The sequence below is a fragment of the Phyllobates terribilis genome, unplaced genomic scaffold (assembly GCF_046119375.1).
Source record: "Phyllobates terribilis strain yellow unplaced genomic scaffold, ASM4611937v1 Scaffold_8__6_contigs__length_399053987, whole genome shotgun sequence".
Classification (NCBI taxonomy): Eukaryota; Metazoa; Chordata; class Amphibia; order Anura; family Dendrobatidae; genus Phyllobates; species Phyllobates terribilis.
This window is the reverse complement of record NW_027362768.1, coordinates 204,488,523-204,509,612: the sequence shown is the minus strand read 5'-3', so window position 1 is coordinate 204,509,612 and position 21,090 is coordinate 204,488,523. Positions and strand designations below refer to the sequence as shown.

The 21,090-nt window shown below is 46.7% G+C and overlaps 1 protein-coding gene across 3 annotated transcripts in view; it reads left to right on the top strand.

The window, feature by feature from the left end:
- LOC141157138 (vitamin D3 hydroxylase-associated protein-like) overlaps positions 1 to 21,090 on the top strand; it is a 320,295-nt gene that overhangs the window by 4,125 nt on the left and 295,080 nt on the right. For 2 of the 3 annotated variants that reach the window (XM_073644039.1, XM_073644038.1), the window contains exon 1: positions 794 to 1,131. The exons of the other annotated variant lie outside the window; for it this stretch is intronic. In XM_073644039.1, the coding sequence (XP_073500140.1) occupies positions 940 to 1,131 (192 nt within the window). In that variant the 5' untranslated portion in view covers positions 794 to 939. Of the gene's footprint in view, positions 1 to 793; positions 1,132 to 21,090 lie in introns of those variants that run through there. 3 annotated transcript variants of the gene reach the window in all.

Sequence of the window (21,090 nt, the reverse complement as noted above, 5' to 3'; positions counted from 1 at the left end):
TCTGTTGTATAACCCAAGTGCACTTCAGCTTGAGGTCACAAACAGATGGCCGGACATTCTCCTTCAGGATTTTTTGGTAGACAGCAGAGTTCATGATTCTATTTACCACAGCAAGTCTTCCAGGTCCTAAAGCTGCAATACAGCCCCAGACAATCATTCTACCACCACCATATTTTACTGTTGGTATGATGTTCCTTTTCTGAAATGCTGGGTTACTTCTAAACCAGATGTAATGGGATATACACCTTCCGAAAAGTTCAACTTTTGTCTCCTCAACATGCAAGAAACATGCAAAAGAATAAGAAATCAGGAGGGGGGAAAACACTTTTTCACGCCTGTATATAAGCACCAGTATACTGCCATTACCACTGTCTGCGCTCCGTATCACCCCCACCTCTGTGTCTAGTGGCGTCATATTGAGTGATCACATACAGTATTGCACATTGTGAGTGTTATTAAGCTTTTCCACTTTGCATGGTCAGTGAGGGGTTAATAAGTATTAGTGCTTCACTGGGACTGACCCCCAATTACATTCTTCCAGGAGAGGAGGGTGATGGTGGGAGTTTATCATTATTTTGGCGCCTTCCATATAATGTGCGCTATGTGAAGCTCACCCCCGCTCTCTGCACTTCCCCGACCTTCTAGATTGCTGGCGACTCCCCGTTGCTTTTGCGGGCGGATTGGGGTCTCTGTTTTGTGACGATTTGCCAGCAGCTGAGGGGTTAAGATCTCCCCAGGATTTGGGCGCGGTTCCATCTTGAGCTTCTATTTTGGGCAGCGGTGATCCGGTGTCTGATAGGAGTTCTGCGCCGTCCTCACAGCTGTTGTAGGAGAAGCTGAATGTCTTCTTCGCTGTCACCCTGCAGCCACGATCGGCCGTGCTGAGTCTCCCTGAACGCCTGTCGTACAAATCCCTCGCTGCGCGGCCGCTCTGCCACCATGTTCTGGATGTTGCTGGAATTCGCTGTTAACCATTTGTTGCTCTCCTCGTTCTGCTGCTTCGTGCTGTCCACCATCGTCTTGAGATGTTATACTCAACTGCGCAGCAGGGTGAAGATCGAACGGGCACAGAAACTGCGGGAAGAAGCCCTGCACCTGATGGAAAGACGCATTGCAGACTATAAGAAAGAGGTAAGCAGAGGAGCGAGGACAGCCGGGTGACGACCGTCAGCTCTGGGGCCGAGGCTGGCTCGAATGCTCTGCACATTCACGGATTTAATGTATTTGTAAGAACTCCCAACTTTTTAAATTATGAGGAGAGCCGCGGCAAAATTTGCCCCACCTCTGGCCACACCCCAATCCACGCCCATTTACCATTTCCTTCTCCCCTGGCAGGAGGAGTTGTCAGAGGGGCGGTGGTAGTGAGGGACATTCAGAAGACACTGGAGACTGCAGGGTGCCGACCCAGATCCGGGACTGTTGGGACTAGAGATGGGCAGCGTCTTTAGACCACAGGGGGCGCAATTCTCATAAAATCACATCCACTTTGCTTGGACAGCTGAACAGCAGAATTTCTGTGAAAAAAAAAGCAGCAGAAAATATGCAGCATTTGAGATACATGTGAACACGGCCTAAATCTCCAAGCAAAGTGGATGTGATTCTATAAGCTTCTTCTGACAAAAAAAATGCCGTTGCATTTTTAAGTGCAGAATCAAAGCTTTCTGTACTATTAAGGGGCCGGTGGTAGCTGCCCCATGATTAGCACTTCTCCTGAAGTAACAGTGGAGTCGGGGAAAGATTGTCTGGATGGTGGGAAAGTGTGTCCCCAGTCTGTCAGGGTGAGGGGAAAGGGTTACTCGCAGCCTGTCAGGGTAATGGGAAAGCGTTGTTGTTCTCCGGGGACACGGCCTACATAGCTGCTGTCACCCGTAGTCAGAGTGCCCAGGACGCAGGTAACGTCTTGTCTTCTGGACCCTCATCATCCAGTGGGATAACAGGAGCAGTGACTGGCCCAGAGCAGGTCCTAGAGGGGTCCGGTGAGGTTGAGGCCTTTAAGAAGTTGTCCACTACTATTTTGAATTGCCCCAATGTATTTAGCATGTGGCCATAAGTTTTTTTGTAATTACCTACAGTTGTATTTATTGCCTGTGAGCGGCGCTATTGCTGGCCGCTCACAGGCATCACTTTTTCTTCCGCTGATGCCACGTCAAGTGAGGCGTGACATCAGTGACGCAGTCCCCGCGGTGAGTGATGGGCGGAGTACCCCTCGCATCTCACCCAGCATCTACCGCGCGCTCTCCCAATGAATGAGGAGAGGCAAAGCACGCGGTGGATGCTGGGTGTGACCCGCGGGGTAACCCCGCCCATCACTCACCGTGGAACGCAGCACTGAGTCATGCCCGGTAATAGCGCCGCTCACAGGCAATACATGCAACTAAAGGTATTTACAAAAAAACTTATGGCCACATGCTAAATACATTGGGGCAATTCAAAAAAGTACTGGACAACCCCTTTAACGTCGCTTCTGGCTACGTGTAGTCAGGAGTTTCAGACTGCACTACCCATAGATGCCAGGCTTGAGGCGCTGAGTGACCACACAGAGAAACCCATCTCCGAATCCCAAAAGGAGAGGGTACTGTGGGATCCAGGGAGGTTGTGCTGTGAGGTGCGCTTGGGAGACTATCTTTAAGTCAGTCTCCCATGCCTCCTCTAAAAGGGGGAGGTGTCATATAGGAAAATTAAAATCCATAAGACATCTCCGGAGAGGGGACATGTCCCCTTCACATTGAACATATAAGGAAGAGAGTAAACTAATTACAACTGAAGGAGAGCTGACACTACAACCTTCTTTGAAGAAGAGACCCCCTGCGGTGACCAGGTAATTAAAACAGGATGGTCTACTCCAGGAATCAGATGCCAAAATGGGGATTTGTTTACACAGAGGCAGAAGCTTCCTTAGATCTAAAGATTTCTCGCAGCCCGGCCGGTGCCAGTGGTAAATATTGGGGTTTGCATCGATCCGATATTTATGGGAGAGAGATTTTCAGTGTCCTAGCAAAGGGATGAACAGACCTCATTCGCTCACATCAATGTAAGGCCATTTTAGCCCCTCCAACTTAATAACATTACAATAGATGATGCTATCCAGGTCATGTTTGATTCCAATGTAAAGGTAAAATCACTGTAAGAAATATGACGATAATATCTCCTGCCTGGGACCTCCAGGGGTGAACATATCCTGTAAGTTAAGACTCTCATAAAATTCTGAAGAGCCTAGGACATCCCACAACCAGCCCCCACATGAACACATCAAAAGGAGGTATGTGGGAGTAGCCTTCAGCTAATAAAACTGAGAGTTTGCGTGTCTGTTGAGAATATGGGGGATATAATTTCATGCCAATCGACTGTATCATGTCCGGTTCAAGATAATAGACCTCCTTCAAAATGTCAAGCTGAGACAGGACACCTGGCTTAGCAGGTGGTCCAGCTCCAAATGAAAAAAAACTCACACCCATAATAGCCTACCTGGGACCAAGGCCTTTCTGGCAGGACAAGCCCTTGCTGGGAGCCCAAGATGCTTAACTGCTTCAAAGAAACCCCCACAGACAGACGGGAGCTGTAATTTCATAAGGAGTTATGGAGCTATCTTATGTCCTAGCAGTATACCAGTTACATTTCTGAGATCTCAGGAACGGGACGAACAACCACCCTGTTCTAGCGCCCTGGGGTGGGGAGATACATAGAACGTTTCTTAGAAGCCAAGTAGCAAAACAGTGTTTGGCATCCAAGTGTAATGGGATCCCAGCCAGATCTGATGGTGCCAAAACCGCCTCCCTATGACCTTCCATTGAAAAGTTATGATCCATCATAAGTTTTGGAGTTTCAGCTACCAGACCCAAGGGGAGGGAAACTAGGACCACCCCGGGGGCAGGAAAGATAGTGACCGACCAAGTGGTTAATTGCTGGTGTGAGACTAAGGCCCAGGGTTCTTTTCTAAGGGATGTCATGCCATCATATCATGTTGGAAGAAACCAGATACCACTGGCACTCCACATTTCCCATGTGGCTGCACAACACCAAGGCCTAACATCCAACTGGTAAAGGACTTTTGCATCATCTACTTATGCTTATTGTACTATCACCTGTATTTGCTTTTCTGACCAATGTATATGTATAACCCTTGTGTATATAGTGGTTTGTCTAGTGTGCCCTTAAGGCATTTAAATATATAGTTTAATCTTGGGTTGCTCTTTTATCTCGATCCACGAATCCACGTGTCCGTGTTCTCTATTAAACGTCACATGCTACCAGGGCTCGTTTCTGGCCCGATATAATCCCGTTAATGGACCAGGCTTATATCTAACGAAGAACTCATGGCAGTCCTACTGGGCTGACAAGGCGCTGTTTCACTGGTACTAGTGATAGGGATCTCAGTCTATGTTGTGAGTGTTGTGCCACGCCAGCGGCTGCGTAGGCCACATCCTCTCACTCCTTGTGCCTCCCTGGGCCTGTGTGGACAGGGGCTGTCTGTGTAAAACTGGGCCAAGCTGACCTTGCGTGTTCCCAGGGGTGTGGAACGTCACGTTGGTGAAGGTGAGGAGACCGTACTAGTGTATTAGTGACGTTATGCGGGTCTGTGAGGCGCAGTTCTTCTGTGTCTGTCTTTGTTCATTCTGGAAGTCATAAATTCATTGTAAGAGTATTTTCCCAATCGGACTTCTTCCATCCATGAAGATTTGAATCATTCCTGCATCACCAGGTTTAGTAATTATCTTTTGTTAATCCTTTTATATTATGTAATTGTACATACCGCATTGTTTTGTTCTGATTTTGTATCATATTTGTATATTTTTCTAAACACTGCCTATCGTTCTGGATTAAATATATAAAATTTAATAGCGCTGTTCATCTTACTCTGTAAACCACAGCACTGAAGTCATACGCTGCCTGTAACGGGTGTCCAATCGGCCTGTATAAATGATGGGTGGTTGCAGCTAGTAGTTCTTTTTGTTATTGCGGAGCTGGCAGTGACCGTAGTGGTGTATATACAGGTGCTTCTCACAAAATTTGTATATCCTCAAAAAGTTAATTTATTTCAGTTTTTCAATACAAAAAGTGAAGCTCCTATATTATATAGAGTCATTACACACAGAGGGATCTATTATATAGAGTCATTACACACAGAGGGATCTATTATATAGAGTCATTACACACAGAGGGATATAATATATAGAGTTATTACACACAGAGGGATCTATTATATAGAGTCATTACACACAGAGGGATCTATTATATAGAGTCATTACACGCAGAGGGATCTATTATATAGAGTCATTACACACAGAGGGGTCTATTATATAGAGTCATTACACACAGAGTGATCTATTATATAGAGTCATTACACGCAGAGGGATCTATTATATAGAGTCATTACATGCAGAGGGATCTATTATATAGAGTCATTACACACAGAGTGATCTATTATATAGAGTCAATACACACAGAGTGATCTATTATATAGAGTCATTACACGCAGAGGGATCTATTATATAGAGTCATTACACACAGAGTGATCTATTATATAGAGTCATTACACGCAGAGCGATCTATTATATAGAGTCATTACACACAGAGCGATCTATTATATAGAGTCATTACACGCAGAGCGATCTATTATATAGAGTCATTACACGCAGAGGGATCTATTATATAGAGTCATTACACGCAGAGGGATCTATTATATAGAGTCATTACACGCAGAGGGATCTATTATATAGAGTCATTACACGCAGACGGATCTATTATATAGAGTCTTTACACGCAGAGTGATCTATTATATAGAGTCATTACACACAGAGGGATCTATTATATAGAGTCATTACACGCAGAGGGATGTATTATATAGAGTCATTACACACAGATGGATCTATTATCTAGAGTCACTACACACAGAGGGATCTATTATCTAGAGTCATTACACACAGGGGGATCTATTATATAGAGTCATTACACGCAGAGGGATCTATTATATAGAGTCATTACACGCAGAGGGATCTAATATATAGAGTCATTACACACAGAGGGATCTATTATATAGAGTCATTACACACAGAGGGATCTATTATATAGAGTCATTACACGCAGAGCGATCTATTATATAGAGTCATTACACGCAGAGCGATCTATTATATAGAGTCATTACACACAGAGGGATCTATTATATAGAGTCATTACACGCAGAGGGATGTATTATATAGAGTCATTACACACAGATGGATCTATTATCTAGAGTCACTACACACAGAGGGATCTATTATCTAGAGTCATTACACACAGGGGGATCTATTATATAGAGTCATTACACGCAGAGGGATCTATTATATAGAGTCATTACACGCAGAGGGATCTAATATATAGAGTCATTACACACAGAGGGATCTATTATATAGAGTCATTACACACAGAGGGATCTATTATATAGAGTCATTACACGCAGAGCGATCTATTATATAGAGTCATTACACGCAGAGCGATCTATTATATAGAGTCATTACACGCAGAGCGATCTATTATATAGAGTCATTACACGCAGAGGGATCTATTATATAGAGTCATTACACGCAGAGCGATCTATTATATAGAGTCATTACACGCAGAGCGATCTATTATATAGAGTCATTACACGCAGAGGGATCTATTATATAGAGTCATTACACGCAGAGCGATCTATTATATAGAGTCATTACACACAGAGCGATCTATTATAGAGTCTTTACACACAGAGTGATCTATTATATAGAGTCATTACACACAGAGTGATCTATTATATAGAGTCATTACACGCAGAGGGATCTATTATACAGAGTCATTACACGCAGAGCGATCTATTATATAGAGTCATTACACGCAGAGGGATGTATTATATAGAGTCATTACACACAGATGGATCTATTATCTAGAGTCATTACACACAGAGGGATCTATTATATAGAGTCATTACACACAGAGCAATCTATTATATAGAGTCATTACACACAGAGGGATCTATTATATAGAGTCATTACACACAGAGGGATCTATTATCTAGAGTCATTACACACAGAGAGATCTATTATCTAGAGTCATTACACACAGAGGGATCTATTATATAGAGTCATTACACACAGAGGGATCTATTATATAGAGTCATTACACACAGAGGGGTCTATTATCTAGAGTCATTACACACAGAGGGATCTATTATCTAGAGTCATTACACACAGAGGGATCTATTATATAGAGTCATTGCACACAGAGGGATCTATTATATAGAGTCATTGCACACAGAGGGATCTATTATATAGAGTCATTACACACAGAGCGATCTATTATATAGAGTCATTACACACAGAGCGATCTATTATATTGAGTCATTACACACAGAGGGATCTATTATATAGAGTCATTACACTCTGTAGCATCGGCGTCTCTGCCCTGTACTAGGCAGAGACGCCGTCCCTCTCACCTCCCCGCTCCTGGCGCGGTGTCCTCCAGCGCTTCTCTCCCCGGCAGTGTGCTTAGGGCGCGCGCGCTCCCCCTCTCTTAAAGGGACCGCGCGCGCCGTCCTAAGGAGTCCCCGGTCAATTGCCGGAGGACCTCCCATATATAAGGCACCTCCTCCAAAATGGAGGTGCCCGAGCAATGTTGTTGCAAAGCCTTCACTCTGCTTCAGCCCTCAGGTCCCGTTGCCAGTGACCTGCCAGTCACCTGCCTGATTCCTGCCTGTTACCTGCCAGTCATCTGCCAGATTCCTGCTTGATACCTGCCTGATATCCGCTTACCAGCTTGCAAGCCTGCGGTCTGACGGTCTGCTCTCCGACACCTGTCAGTCTGTCTATGGACCAGCCTGCCCGCTCACCTGAGAGCGCTCACCTGTTACTTGCCTGCTAGCCTACCTGGAGGCTCTGCCGTCACTTGCCGTGACCTCCTGCCTGTCCAGAGACTCTTGCCCGCTCACCTGGGAGCGTTCACCAGCCACCAGCCCGCTGCCCTTCTACCCAGAGACTGTCCCTGTCACTTGCCGTGACTACCTGCCCCTCTACCCAGAGACTGTCCCTGTCACTTGCCGTGACTACCTGCCCATCTTCCCTGGGAGCCACCCGCTTCCTTAGAAGGACTGTCCCCTTGTATAGTTGCACAGAGGTTCCACCTCCCAGACCCGTTACAGTTTGCTCGGGCCATGGAACCCGGTGGCCCCCAGATCTCCGATCTGCACCAGGAAGTCTTACGTCAGAAAACTCAGCAGGAGGTGGTACTGTCCTATCTACGGTCCGTTAACTCTCGTCTAGGCGCATTGTGTGACTTGTCTATGTCTACCTCTGGTCCAGCCGTGCCCATTCCTGCGGTACCGCAATCCAGTCCCTTCATGGTACCCGACTATGGACCTCGGCTTCTGGCACCTCCACGCTTTGCCGGCGAACCTACTTTAGCTCGGGGTTTCATAAACCAGTGCACCCTGCACTTTGAGCTATTGGCATACCAGTTCATCTCCGACCGGGCCAAGGTGGCCTTCATCATGTCCCATCTCACTGGGGAGGCACTGGCATGGCTAAATCCCCTGTGGGAGAGAGGGGATCACCTGGTGTCCGACCTGCCGTCTTTCCTCGCTGCTTTCCGGAAAGTCTTCGATGAACCTGGACGGAAAACCTCTTCTGCCTCCTCTCTGCTACGTCTCCGCCAAGGGAGTCTCACCGTGGGCCAATATGCCATACGGTTCCGCACCCTCGCTTCTGAGCTTGCCTGGGAAAATGAGGCTCTGGTGTCCGTCTTCTGGGAGGGTCTTTCCGGTCGGATTAAGGACGAGTTAGCTGGTTGGGACATTCCTACCACTCTGGATGACCTGGTGTCACTAGCTACCCGGATTGGCATCCAGTTCCAAGAACGTGCCAAAGAGACTACCTGGGAGAAGGACTTTTCTTGCTCTGCTCCTACTTCCCTGAGACCTGCCTCTCAATCAGTCACTCCGCGGGCGCTCTCGCCTGAACCTATGCAGATCGACCAGACCAAGATGGTCAGATCTCGCCAAGAATCTCGCCGAGCCGAGGGAAGCTGTTTCTATTGTGGCAGTATGGAGCACTTCATCCGTTCCTGCCCGGAGAAGCCGGGAAACGCCAGTGTCTAGGACCGCTCGGAGAGGTCGTCCTAGACAAAAGTAAGCCCTCTCCGTCTCTGACTTTACCAGTCTCTATTGCTTGGGAAGAAAACCGTCACTTTGAACTCGCCCACCTGGATTCTGGAGCTGCTGGAAACCTCATCTCCCAGTCTCTGGTAGAGAGATACCGTATTCCCACCAAGTCCCTGGCTGAACCATTATCAGTCGCCTCCGTTGATGGAAGACTTCTCTCGGAGACCATCCTGCTCATCACTGAACCCATAACCCTGCAGGTGGGAATGCTGCACTCTGAGGAAATCTCATTCCATGTGTTGTCCGGACTTTCTCACTCCCTGTTGCTAGGTCTACCTTGGCTCCAGACACACGAACCCGTATTGAACTGGCGATCCGGTGAAGTACTCCGATGGGGTCCAGACTGCCATAGGACCTGCCTGGTTCCGGTCCGCCCAGCTCGCCCTCCGCCAACTCCAGCTAATTTACCAGGTCTCCCGGCTCCTTACTGGCCCTATGCGGACGTCTTCGGTAAGAAGGAAGCAAAGATGTTGCCACCCCATAGGCCATATGACTGCCCGATCGACCTGTTACCTGGCACCACTCCTCCCCGTGGCGTATCTACCCGTTGTCTGCAGCCGAGACCCGGGCCATGTCTGAGTACATTGAAGAGAATCTGGCTAGGGGATTTATCCGGAAATCTACCTCCCCGGCTGGAGCCGGATTCTTCTTTGTCAAAAAGAAAGACGGCTCGCTACGCCCCTGTATTGACTATAGAGGACTCAATCAGATCACGGTTAAAAATAAATACCCCCTTCCGCTCATCTCTGAGTTATTTGATCGTCTTAATGTTATGTTCTGCTACCAGAGCTAAGGAAAGAGAGGAGATCTGTCCCTACGATAGAACTCAGCTTAATCCCTACGATGTAACAGGGAACCTGATCCTGCGATCAGACCTGCTAAAGTCCTAAGCTAGTCTGTACGGAGACCTATAGATATGGGGAAGGAATCCCTACAAGTACTAAGGACTGGGAGGAAAATGGGACACCTCCTAACAGAAATAGTAGCAGACAGACGAACAAACAAAATAGATAGAACATAGAGGTCCGTAGACCAAGCAAACTAACAGAGTTAGATACAGAGCACAGGCTAGCTAGAAAGTAGTTATACAATGAAGTCCAGCAAAGCCAGAAGGGCGGAGCAGGATTAAATAGGCCAACAAGGTCATGTGACCAGCAAAGGAAAAAACCTAAGAGCAAGGTTCTAACAGTACTCCCCCTTCTAAGAGGATCCTCCGGATCCCCTAGGACCAGGCTTATCAGGAAATCTCCTGTGAAACGCTCTGATAAGTCTGGGCGCGGAAACATCATCCGACCTCACCCAAGAGTTATCCTCGGGTCCGAAACCTTTCCAGGCCACAAGATACTGCAAACTACCTCTATACCGTCTAGAGTTAAGGATGCGAGAAATTTCATATTCCCCGTCCTCCACCACCGGAGGAACAGAGGCAGAGGCGTCACAATCCGATACAACAGCTTTTTTCAACAGAGAGACATGAAATACCGGATTAATTCTCCAGGAGGTAGGAACCTCCAACCTAACAGCAGATTGGTTGACAACCTGAAGCACCTTAAAGGGCCCTACAAACTTGGGACCCAATTTCTTAGAAGGAATCCTCAACCGCAGATTCCTAGAGGACAACCAAACCATGTCACCAACAGCGAACAAAACCTCCTGTCGTTTCCTATCAAAGTAGTCTTTAGATTTTCTGTTGGCCTCCTGAAGATTACCACGCACATCCGTCCAAACTCTCTCCAAATCACCGGAAAAATTCTCCTCCTCAGGCACGGCAGATCCCAACTTGGAGAACGACCCAAACGACGGATGTCTCCCAGAACAACAAAAAAAAGGCGAACAACCAGCAGAAGAAGATGTATGATTGTTCAGAGCAAATTCAGCAAGTGGCAGAAACTCAGACCACCCCTCTTGATTGTCTGCCACAAAACAACGCAAGAACTGCTCAACATCCTGGTTTTTCCTTTCTGTCTGGCCATTAGATTCAGGATGATATCCGGACGAGAACGACAAATGAACTCCCAACCTGTCACAAAAGGCACGCCAAAAACGAGCCACGAACTGAGGACCCCTATCAGAAACAATGTCAGTAGGAACGCCATGAAGTCTGACAATTTCCTTGACAAAGGCCTTAGCGAGAGTTTTAGCGCAGGGCAGTTTGATGAAGGGAACCAAGTGACACATCTTGCTAAAACGGTCCACGACCACCCAGATGACAGTAAAACCCTCAGAGGGGGGAAGGTCAGTTATAAAGTCCATAGCCAAATGTGTCCAAGGAGCACTGGGAACCTCCAAAGGACAAAGCAACCCCGCAGCAGGAGTATGTGAGGACTTAGATCTAGCACATATAGTACATTGACGCACCCACTTAATGACTTCCTTCTGCCATCCAGGCCACCAAAAACTGCGACCCACCAGTCTCTTGGTCTCAGAGATTCCGGGATGACCTGCCAACCGAGATTCGTGACACTCAACAAACAAATCTCTCCTAAAGGTCCCAGGCACAAACAACCTCCCATGAGGAGTGTTAGATGGGGCATTCTCCTGTGCTTTAAGAATCTCATCTTCCAAAACGGAGTCCAAAGCAGCTATCACAACACCTTCTTGTGAAATGTTCTCCTCTTTCTCAGCACCGACTATGGGAGAAAAACTGCGAGACAAGGCATCCGCCTTAACATTCTTAGTACCAGGGATGTAAGTAACGGAGAAATTAAACCGCGAGAAAAACAGTGCCCACCTAGCCTGACGGGCATTCAGGCGCTTGGCAGCATCAAGATATATCAGATTTTTATGATCCGTAAGAACCTGAACGGGAAATTCCGCACCTTCCAAGAAGTGGCGCCAGTGTTCAAATGCGAGTTTAATAGCCAATAATTCCCGATTACCAATATCGTAATTCAGTTCAGTCTCCGAAATTTTTTTTGAAAAAAAGGCACAGGGATGTACTCCATCCCCGTTATCCTGAGACAATACTGCGCCAACCCCCACAGAGGAAGCATCAACCTCAACCAAAAACGGCTTAGTCACATCAGGCTGCATAAGGATGGGAGCAGAGGTGAACCTCTCCTTGAGATACACAAAAGCTTCAATGGCCTCAGAAGACCACTGAACCGCATCAGCACCTTTCCTGGTGAGATCGGTCAGAGGTTTGACAATACTAGAAAAATTTTTTATGAATTTTCTGTAATAATTGGCGAAACCTAAAAACCTCTGTATCGATTTCAAATCAATAGGCCTAGGCCATTCCTGTACAGCTTGAACTTTAACCGGGTCCATCTCAAAGCCCTCGCTGGAGATAATGTAGCCCAAAAAACTAATTCTCTGTACAGCGAACTCACATTTCTCCAGCTTAGCAAAAAGCGAATTGTCCATTAATAACTGTAATACCTCACGTACGCTCCGCCAATGAGACTCCAGATCCGGCGAATAAATCAAAATGTCATCCAAATACACAACCACATTTTTGCCGATCAAAGGTCTAAGGATGTCATTAATAAGATTCTGAAAAAATGCAGGAGCATTAGTAAGACCAAAAGGCATAACCAGATTCTCAAAATGACCCACAGGAGTGTTAAAAGCAGTCTTCCATTCATCACCCTCCTTCATGCGCAACAGATTGTATGCCCCCTTAAGGTCAATTTTAGAGAACCACTTGGCCCCCATTAACTGGTTAAACAGATCAGGAATCAATGGCAGTGGGTAAGGATTGCGTACAGTAATTTTGTTAATCTCACGAAAATCCAGACAAGGACGTAAACCGCCGTCCTTTTTTTTTACAAAATAAAATCCAACCGCCACAGGAGACTTAGAGGGCCTAATGTGACCGGCGGCCAAGCTTGTCTGTATGTATTCCTCCAAAGCCTTCCTCTCAGGAATAGTAAGGTTAAATAAACGACTTTTAGGAAGAGTCGCTCCAGGGACAAATTCAATAGAACAATCATAGTCTCTATGGGGAGGCAAAACCTGCGATTCCTTCTCAGAAAAAACTCTCCAAAAATCCTGAATAGGAACAGGCAATTCTCCCCTATCCACAGCTGCAATACGCCCGTTACAACACTTGTCATAACATTTATGGCTCCAGGATTTAATTTCACTGGTAGACCAATCCAGTACAGGATTGTGAAATTTTAACCAGGGCAACCCCAATATTACTGGAGAAGTCAAATTATTCAATACTACCAAATCCAAATTCTCATAGTGAACACCATTAATAGTGAGAGGAAATTCACAGACCTTGAGAGTAATATTCTTCAAAGGGGAACCATCCACAGAAACCACAGCAATGGGGGATGATAAAGGTTCGGGTTTTAAATTGAGTCTTTCCAAGAATCCCCCATCAATTACATTTAGAGTAGACCCACAATCAACAAACACCCGAAATTCCATTAATTTTTCCTGAGCAATCGTGGAAGCAGCTAAAAATACACCCTTGGAATTTAAACAGGCAATATGGGCATGACTGACCATTTTTTTTTCTTTCTTCATACGAAGCTCACAGCCTTTAATCAAATGGCCAGATTTTCCGCAATAGAAACACAAGCCTTCAGAAAATCTACGGTCTTTTTCTTGAGAGCGAGGTGCCACCGATCCAATCTCCATCGGTTCACCACTGTTAGTACACACATTCTCATAACCAGAAACTGACATAGCAGAGGATTTGCTCTCATTAACCCTTGCACGCAGTCTCCTATCCACCCGTATAGCTAATTGCATAGCCTGTTGCAAATCTTCAGGTGTAGGATAAGCAATTAGCAGGTCTTTAACCCTTTCATTGAGCCCAGCAAGAAATAGACTTTTCAGAGCAGAATCGTTCCACCTTGTTTGAGTAGACCAACGACGGAAATGAGTACAATATTTTTCCACATTACCTGATCCCTGTTTCAAACGTCTTAACTCAGTCTCAGCTGATGAGACACGGTCAGGATCATCATATAATAGTCCCAAAGCAGAAAAAAAACTATCCACTGATCTGAAGCATGTATCACTAGGTTGCAAAGAAAAGGCCCACTCCTGAGGCTCTTTGCGCAAAAGTGACATTATGAACCCTATGCTCTGGGATTCATCCCCAGAGGACTTGGGTCTCAAACGAAAATACAATAAGCAAGCATTTTTAAATGAAAAACATTCTCGGTGTTCACCAAAAAATAAATCCGGCAAACATACCTTAGGCTCCAAGAAATGTGCTTCAGGACAGTTACTCACGTGCTGACGGAGCTCGGCCACCTCCAGAGAGAGTCCCTGCAGGCGTTTAGCCAAATCCAGAACCGACACCATGATGGAACAGAAAAATCTTTCCTTAGAGAATTTGCAGGCTGGACTTACTGTTATGTTCTGCTACCAGAGCTAAGGAAAGAGAGGAGATCTGTCCCTACGATAGAAGTCAGCTTAATCCCTACGATGTAACTGGGAACCTAATCCTGCGATCAGACCTGCTAAAGTCCTAAGCTAGTCTGTACGGAGACCTATAGATATGGGGAAGGAATCCCTACAAGTACTAAGGACTGGGAGGAAAATGGGACACCTCCTAACAGAAATAGTAGCAGACAGACGAACAAACAAAATATATAGAACATAGAGGTCCGCAGACCAAGCAAACTAACAGAGTTAGATACAGAGCACAGGCTAGCTAGAAAGTAGTTATACAATGAAGTCCAGCAAAGCCAGAAAGGGGGAGCAGGATTAAATAGGCCAACAAGGTCATGTGACCAGCAAAGGAAAAAACCTAAGAGCAAGGTTCTAACACTTAAAGGCGCCAGGATCTTCTCCAAGCTGGATCTACGTGGAGCGTATAACCTGGTCCGTATCCGTCAGGGAGACGAGTGGAAAACAGCATTTAATACCTGGGACAGACACTATGAGTTCCGTGTGATGCCCTTCAGTCTCTGCAATGCTCCCGCCGTCTTCCAAGAACTGGTCAACGACATCTTCCGTGACCTTCTTTACTCCTGCGTGGTGGTATACCTGGACGACATCTTGGTCTTCTCTCCGGATCTTCCCACACACCGGAGGGATGTTCGTCAGGTCCTGCTTAGGCTCAGGCAGAACCACCTCTGTGCTAAATACGAGAAGTGCCTTTTTGAGCAGACCTCTCTTCCTTTCCTGGGCTATGTTATCTCCCAGACAGGCTTGCGAATGGATCCCGAGAAGCTCTCTGCTGTCCTAAAGTGGCCCCGTCCGGAGGGCTTGAAGGCGATACAGCTATTCCTGGGCTTCGCTAATTACTATCGTCTCTTCATTCCTCACTTCTCGTCACGGACTGCGCCCATATCTGCGCTCACCCGTAAGGGAGCAAATCCCAAGGTATGGTCATCCGAAGCTGAGGAGGCCTTCCTTTCCCTGAAACAAGCCTTCTCCTCTGCCCCTGTGCTGCACCGTCCGGACTGCAACAAACAGTTCTACCTGGAGGTTGATGCCTCCTCCTCTGGAGCCGGAGCGGTGCTCACCCAGAAGTCTTCCTCCGGGAGAATGGTAACCTGCGGCTTTTTCTCTAAAATCTTCTCCTCCTCTGAGCGCAATTACTCCATAGGAGACCGAGAACTGCTTGCCATTAAATTGGCTTTGACATTTTTGTCCGCCGGGCGGAAATGAAGGATGAAATCGAAGCGGGCAAAGAACAAAGACCACCGGGCCTGACGTGGATTAAGTCTCTGGGCATTTTGGAGATATGCCAGGTTCTTGTGAACCGTATAGATGATCACCGGGTATAGAGCCCCTTCAAGCAGGTAACGCCACTCCTCCAGCGCCAATGAGTTCAAGTCTCCAGGTCCAGATGAATTACACCCCAGAGTACTGAAGGAGATCGTAGAAGAAATTTTAGAACCATTCTCCATAATCTTTGAAAATTCTTGGAGAACAGGAGAAGTCCCAGAAGACTGGAGAAGAGCAAATGTTGTTCCTATCTTCAAAAAGGGGAAGAAGGTGGACCCAGGGAACTATAGGCCGGTGAGTCTGACTTCTATACCAGGAAAGATCTTTGAACAAATTATTAAACAACATGTATGTAAGTACATGGATAAGAATGAAGTGATTAACCAGAGTCAGCATGGGTTTGTAACTAACAAGTCATGTCAGACTAACTTAATTTCCTTCTATGACAGAATCACTGACTGGGTGGATCAGGGAAATGCTGTAGATATAGTATATCTTGACTTCAGCAAAGCATTTGACAAAGGTTCTCACACCATCCTTATTGAAAAAATGACCAAGTATGCAATGGACCAGGCAACTGTTAGGTGGATTCATAACTGGCTTAGTGATCGGACTCAAAGGGTGGTTGTAAATGGCTTCACATCCAGCTGGATGAATGTCTCAAGTGGGGTACCACAGGGCTCCGTCCTGGGACCTGTATTGTTCAACATCTTTATCAATGATTTAGATGAAGGAATTGAGGGTAAACTGATTAAATTTGCTGATGACACAAAGCTAGGAGGGATAGCTAATACTAGAGAAGAGAGAGAGAGGATTCAAAAAGACCTAAATAAACTGGAGCAGTGGGCAGCAACCAACAGAATGGTTTTTAACAGGGAAAAATGCAAAGTACTACATCTGGGCAATAAAAATGAAAAAAGCATATACAGAATGGGAGGAATAGAGCTAAGCAACAGTACATGTGAAAAAGACTTAGGTATACTAATAGATCATAGACTGAACATGAGTCAACAGTGTGATGCAGCAGCAAAAAAGGCAAATACAATTCTGGGATGTATTAACATAAGCATACAGTCTAGATCACGTGAAGTCATTATCGGTCTTTACTCCTCTTTGGTCAGACCTCATCTGGAATACTGTGTACAGTTTTGGGCACCACATTTTAAAAAAGACATAGACAAACTGGAGCAAGTTCAGAGAAGAGCGACCAGAATGGTGACTGGTCTGCAAACCATGTCCTATGAGAAACGGTTGCAGGATTTGGGAATGTTTAGCTTGCAAAAAAGAAGACTGAGAGGAGACTTAATAGCTGTCTACAAATATGTCAAGGGCTGTCACATTGTAGAAGGATCATCTTTATTCTCATTTGCACAAGGAAAGACTAGAAGCAATGGGATGAAACTAAATGGGAGGAGACACAGATTAGATATTAGAAAAAACGTTTTGACAGTTAGGGTGATTAATGAGTGGAACAGGCTGCCACGAGAGGTGGTGAGTTCCCCTTCAATGGACGTCTTCAAACAGAGGCTGGACAGACATCTGTCTGAGATGATCTAGTGAATCCTGCTTTGAGCAGGGGGTTGGACCAGATGACCCAGGAGGTCCCTTCCAACTCTACCATTCTATGATTCTATGATTCTATGATTCATTTGGGTGGTCGCGGACCGCTTCTCTAAAATGGCCCACTTCATTCCCCTGCCTGGTCTTCCGTCTGCACCTGAGCTGGCTAAGGACTTTATTCGCCATATCTTCCGTCTCCATGGCCTACCCCTCCACATTGTGTCGGATCGAGGGGTTCAGTTTACCTCACGCTTCTGGAGAGCCACATGTAAACTGCTGGACGTCACCCTGGACTTCTCCTCCGCTTACCACCCTCAGTCCAATGGTCAAGTGGAGCGGATCAATCAGATCCTTACCAGCTATCGCCGGCACTTTGTTAATGCCCACCATTCTGATTGGGTGGACCTCCTTCCTTGTGCCGAGTTCTCTTATAATAACCACGAGAGCGAATCCTCTTCCAAGTCCCCGTTCTTTATTGTCTATGGCCAGCACCCCCGGATTCCACTTCCTGTCTCCGTTTCTGTGGACAACCCTGCCACGGAGTCTCTTGTCAGTGAATTTTCTACTATTTGGGAGAGTACCAGGTCCGCTCTTCTTCTGTCCTCTGAGCGGATGAAGAGATATGCTGATAAGAGACGTCTGGATCCGCCTCAATTCCGTCCGGGAGACAAGGTTTGGCTCTCGTCCAAACATGTGCGGCTCAAAGTACCCTCCTTCAAGTTGGGCCCTCGATTCATCGGTCCCTTCGAAGTCCTCAGGCAAATTAACCCTGTGGCCTACAAATTAAAACTCCCGGCCACCCTACGGATTCCCAAGTCCTTCCACGTATCTCTCCTCAAACCCGTTGTCTTTAACTCTTTTTCCAATAATCCAGGTGCCCCTCCTGCTCCGGTTTCCGCTGATGACGTCTTTGAGGTAGAGAGTATTCTGGCCTCCAAGAAGGTAAGAGGAAAGACCTTTTTTCTGGTAGATTGGAAGGGGTTTGGTCCTGAGGAGAGAACTTGGGAACCCAGGGAGAACATCAACGCTCCGCTTCTCCTTGAAAAATTTCTTTCTGGCCAAAAAAAGAGGGGGCCTAAAGGGGGGGGTACTGTAGCATCGGCGTCTCTGCCCCGTACTAGGCAGAGACGCCGTCCCTCTCACCTCCCCGCTCCTGGCGCGGCGTCCTCCAGCGCTTCTCTCCCCGCTGCTTCCGGCACGCGCTCCCTCCCCGGCAGTGTGCTTAGGGCGCGCGCGCTCCCCCTCTCTTAAAGGGACCGCGCGCGCCGTCCTAAGGAGTCCCCGGCCAATTGCCGGAGGACCTGCCATATATAAGGCACCTCCTCCAAAATGGAGGTGCCCGAGCAATGTTGTTGCAAAGCCTTCACTCTGCTTCAGCCCTCAGGTCCCGTTGCCAGTGACCTGCCAGTCACCTGCCTGATTCCTGCCTGTTACCTGCCAGTCATCTGCCAGATTCCTGCTTGATACCTGCCTGATATCCGCTTACCAGCTTGCAAGCCTGCGGTCCGACGGTCTGCTCTCCGACACCTGTCAGTCTGTCTATGGACCAGCCTGCCCGCTCACCTGGGAGCGCTCACCTGTTACTTGCCTGCTAGCCTACCTGGAGGCTCTGCCGTCACTTGCCGTGACCTCCTGCCTGTCCAGAGACTCTTGCCCGCTCACCTGGGAGCGCTCACCTACTACCTGCCTGCTAGCCTACCTGGAGGCTCTGCCGTCACTTGCCGTGACCACCTGCCTGTCCAGAGACTCTTGCCCGCTGACCTGGGAGCGTCCACCCGCTACCTGTCTGCTAGTCTACCTGGAGGTTCTGCCGTCACTTGCCGTGACCACCTGCCTGTCCAGAGACTCTCGCCCGCTCACCTGGGAGCGTTCACCAGCCACCAGCCCGCTGCCCTTCTACCCAGAGACTGTCCCTGTCACTTGCCGTGACTACCTGCCCGTCTTCCCTGGGAGCCACCCGCTTCCTTACAAGGACTGCCCCCTTGTATAGTTGCACAGAGGTTCCACCTCCCAGACCCGTTACACACGCAGAGGGATCTATTATATAGAGTCATTACACACAGAGGGGTCTATTATATAGAGTCATTACACACAGAGGGATCTATTATATAGAGTCATTACACGCAGAGGGATCTATTATATAGAGTCATTACACACAGAGTGATCTATTATATAGAGTCATTACACACAGAGGGATCTATTATATAGAGTCATTACACGCAGAGGGATCTATTATATAGAGTCATTACACACAGAGGGGTCTATTATATAGAGTCATTACACACAGAGGGATCTATTATATAGAGTCATTACACACAGAGGGATCTATTATATAGTCATTACACACAGAGGGATCTATTATATAGAGTCATTACACACAGAGTGATCTATTATATAGAGTCATTACACACAGAGCGATCTATTATATAGAGTCATTACATGCAGAGGGATCTATTATATAGAGTCATTACATGCAGAGGGATCTATTATATAGAGTCATTACACGCAGAGGGATCTATTATATAGAGTCATTACACACAGAGGGGTCTATCATATAGAGTCATTACACGCAGAGGGATCTATTATATAGAGTCATTACACACAGAGGGGTCTATCATATAGAGTCATTACACACAGAGGGATCTATTATATAGAGTCATTACACACAGAGGGATCTATTATATAGAGTCATTACACACAGAGGGATCTATTATATAGAGTCATTACACGCAGAGGGATCTATTATATAGAGTCATTACACTCAGTAAATGCCTCAATACTTGGTCGGCTCCTTGTGCATCAATTACTGCATCAATGCGGCAATTTGGCATGGAGGGATCAGCCTGTGGCATGGAGGGATCAGCCTGTGGCACTGCTGAGGTGTTATGGAAGCCCAGGTGGCTTTGATAGCAGCCTTCAGCTCATCTGCATTGTTGGCTCTGGGGTCTCATCCTCCTCTTGACAATACCCCATAGATTCTCTATAATAGATCCTCTATGGGGTTAAGATCAGGCGAGTTTGCGGCCAATCAAGCACAGTGATACTGTTGTGTGTAAACCAGGTATTGGTACTTTTGGCCGTGTGGACGGGGGCCAAGTCCTGCTGGAGAATGACATTTCCATCTCCATAAAGCTTGTCGGCAGAGGGAAGCATGAAGTGCTGTAAAATGTCCTGGTAGACGGCGGCGCTGACTTTGGTCTTGATAAAACCCAGTGGACCTCCACCAGCAGATGACATGGCCCCCCAAACCATCACTGATTGTGGAGACTTCACACTAGACCTCCAGCAGCTTGGATTGTGGCCGCTCCACTCTTCCTCCAGACTCTGGGACCTTGTGGAGTGTGTCAGTGACTGCCTTCTGGACATCTGTCATGTCAGCAGGCTTCCCCATGATTGTGGAGCCTACTGAAACAGACTAAGGGACCTTTCTAAGCGCTTAGGAAGCCTTTGCAGGTGTTTTATTGTTAATTATTCTAATTTACTGAGATATAGAGTGTAATATGTGATATACACCCCCAGCAGTATATAGTGTAATATGTTTCACACTTTTTTGTTAAGTATATAATTCCACATGTGGTAATTCATAGTTTTGATGCCTTCAGTGTGAATGTACAATTTTCATAGTCATGAAAATACAGAAAAATCTTTAAATGAGAAGGTGTGTCCAAACTTTTGGTCTGTACTGTATACAGGATATACTCCCCAGCAGTATATAGTGTAATATG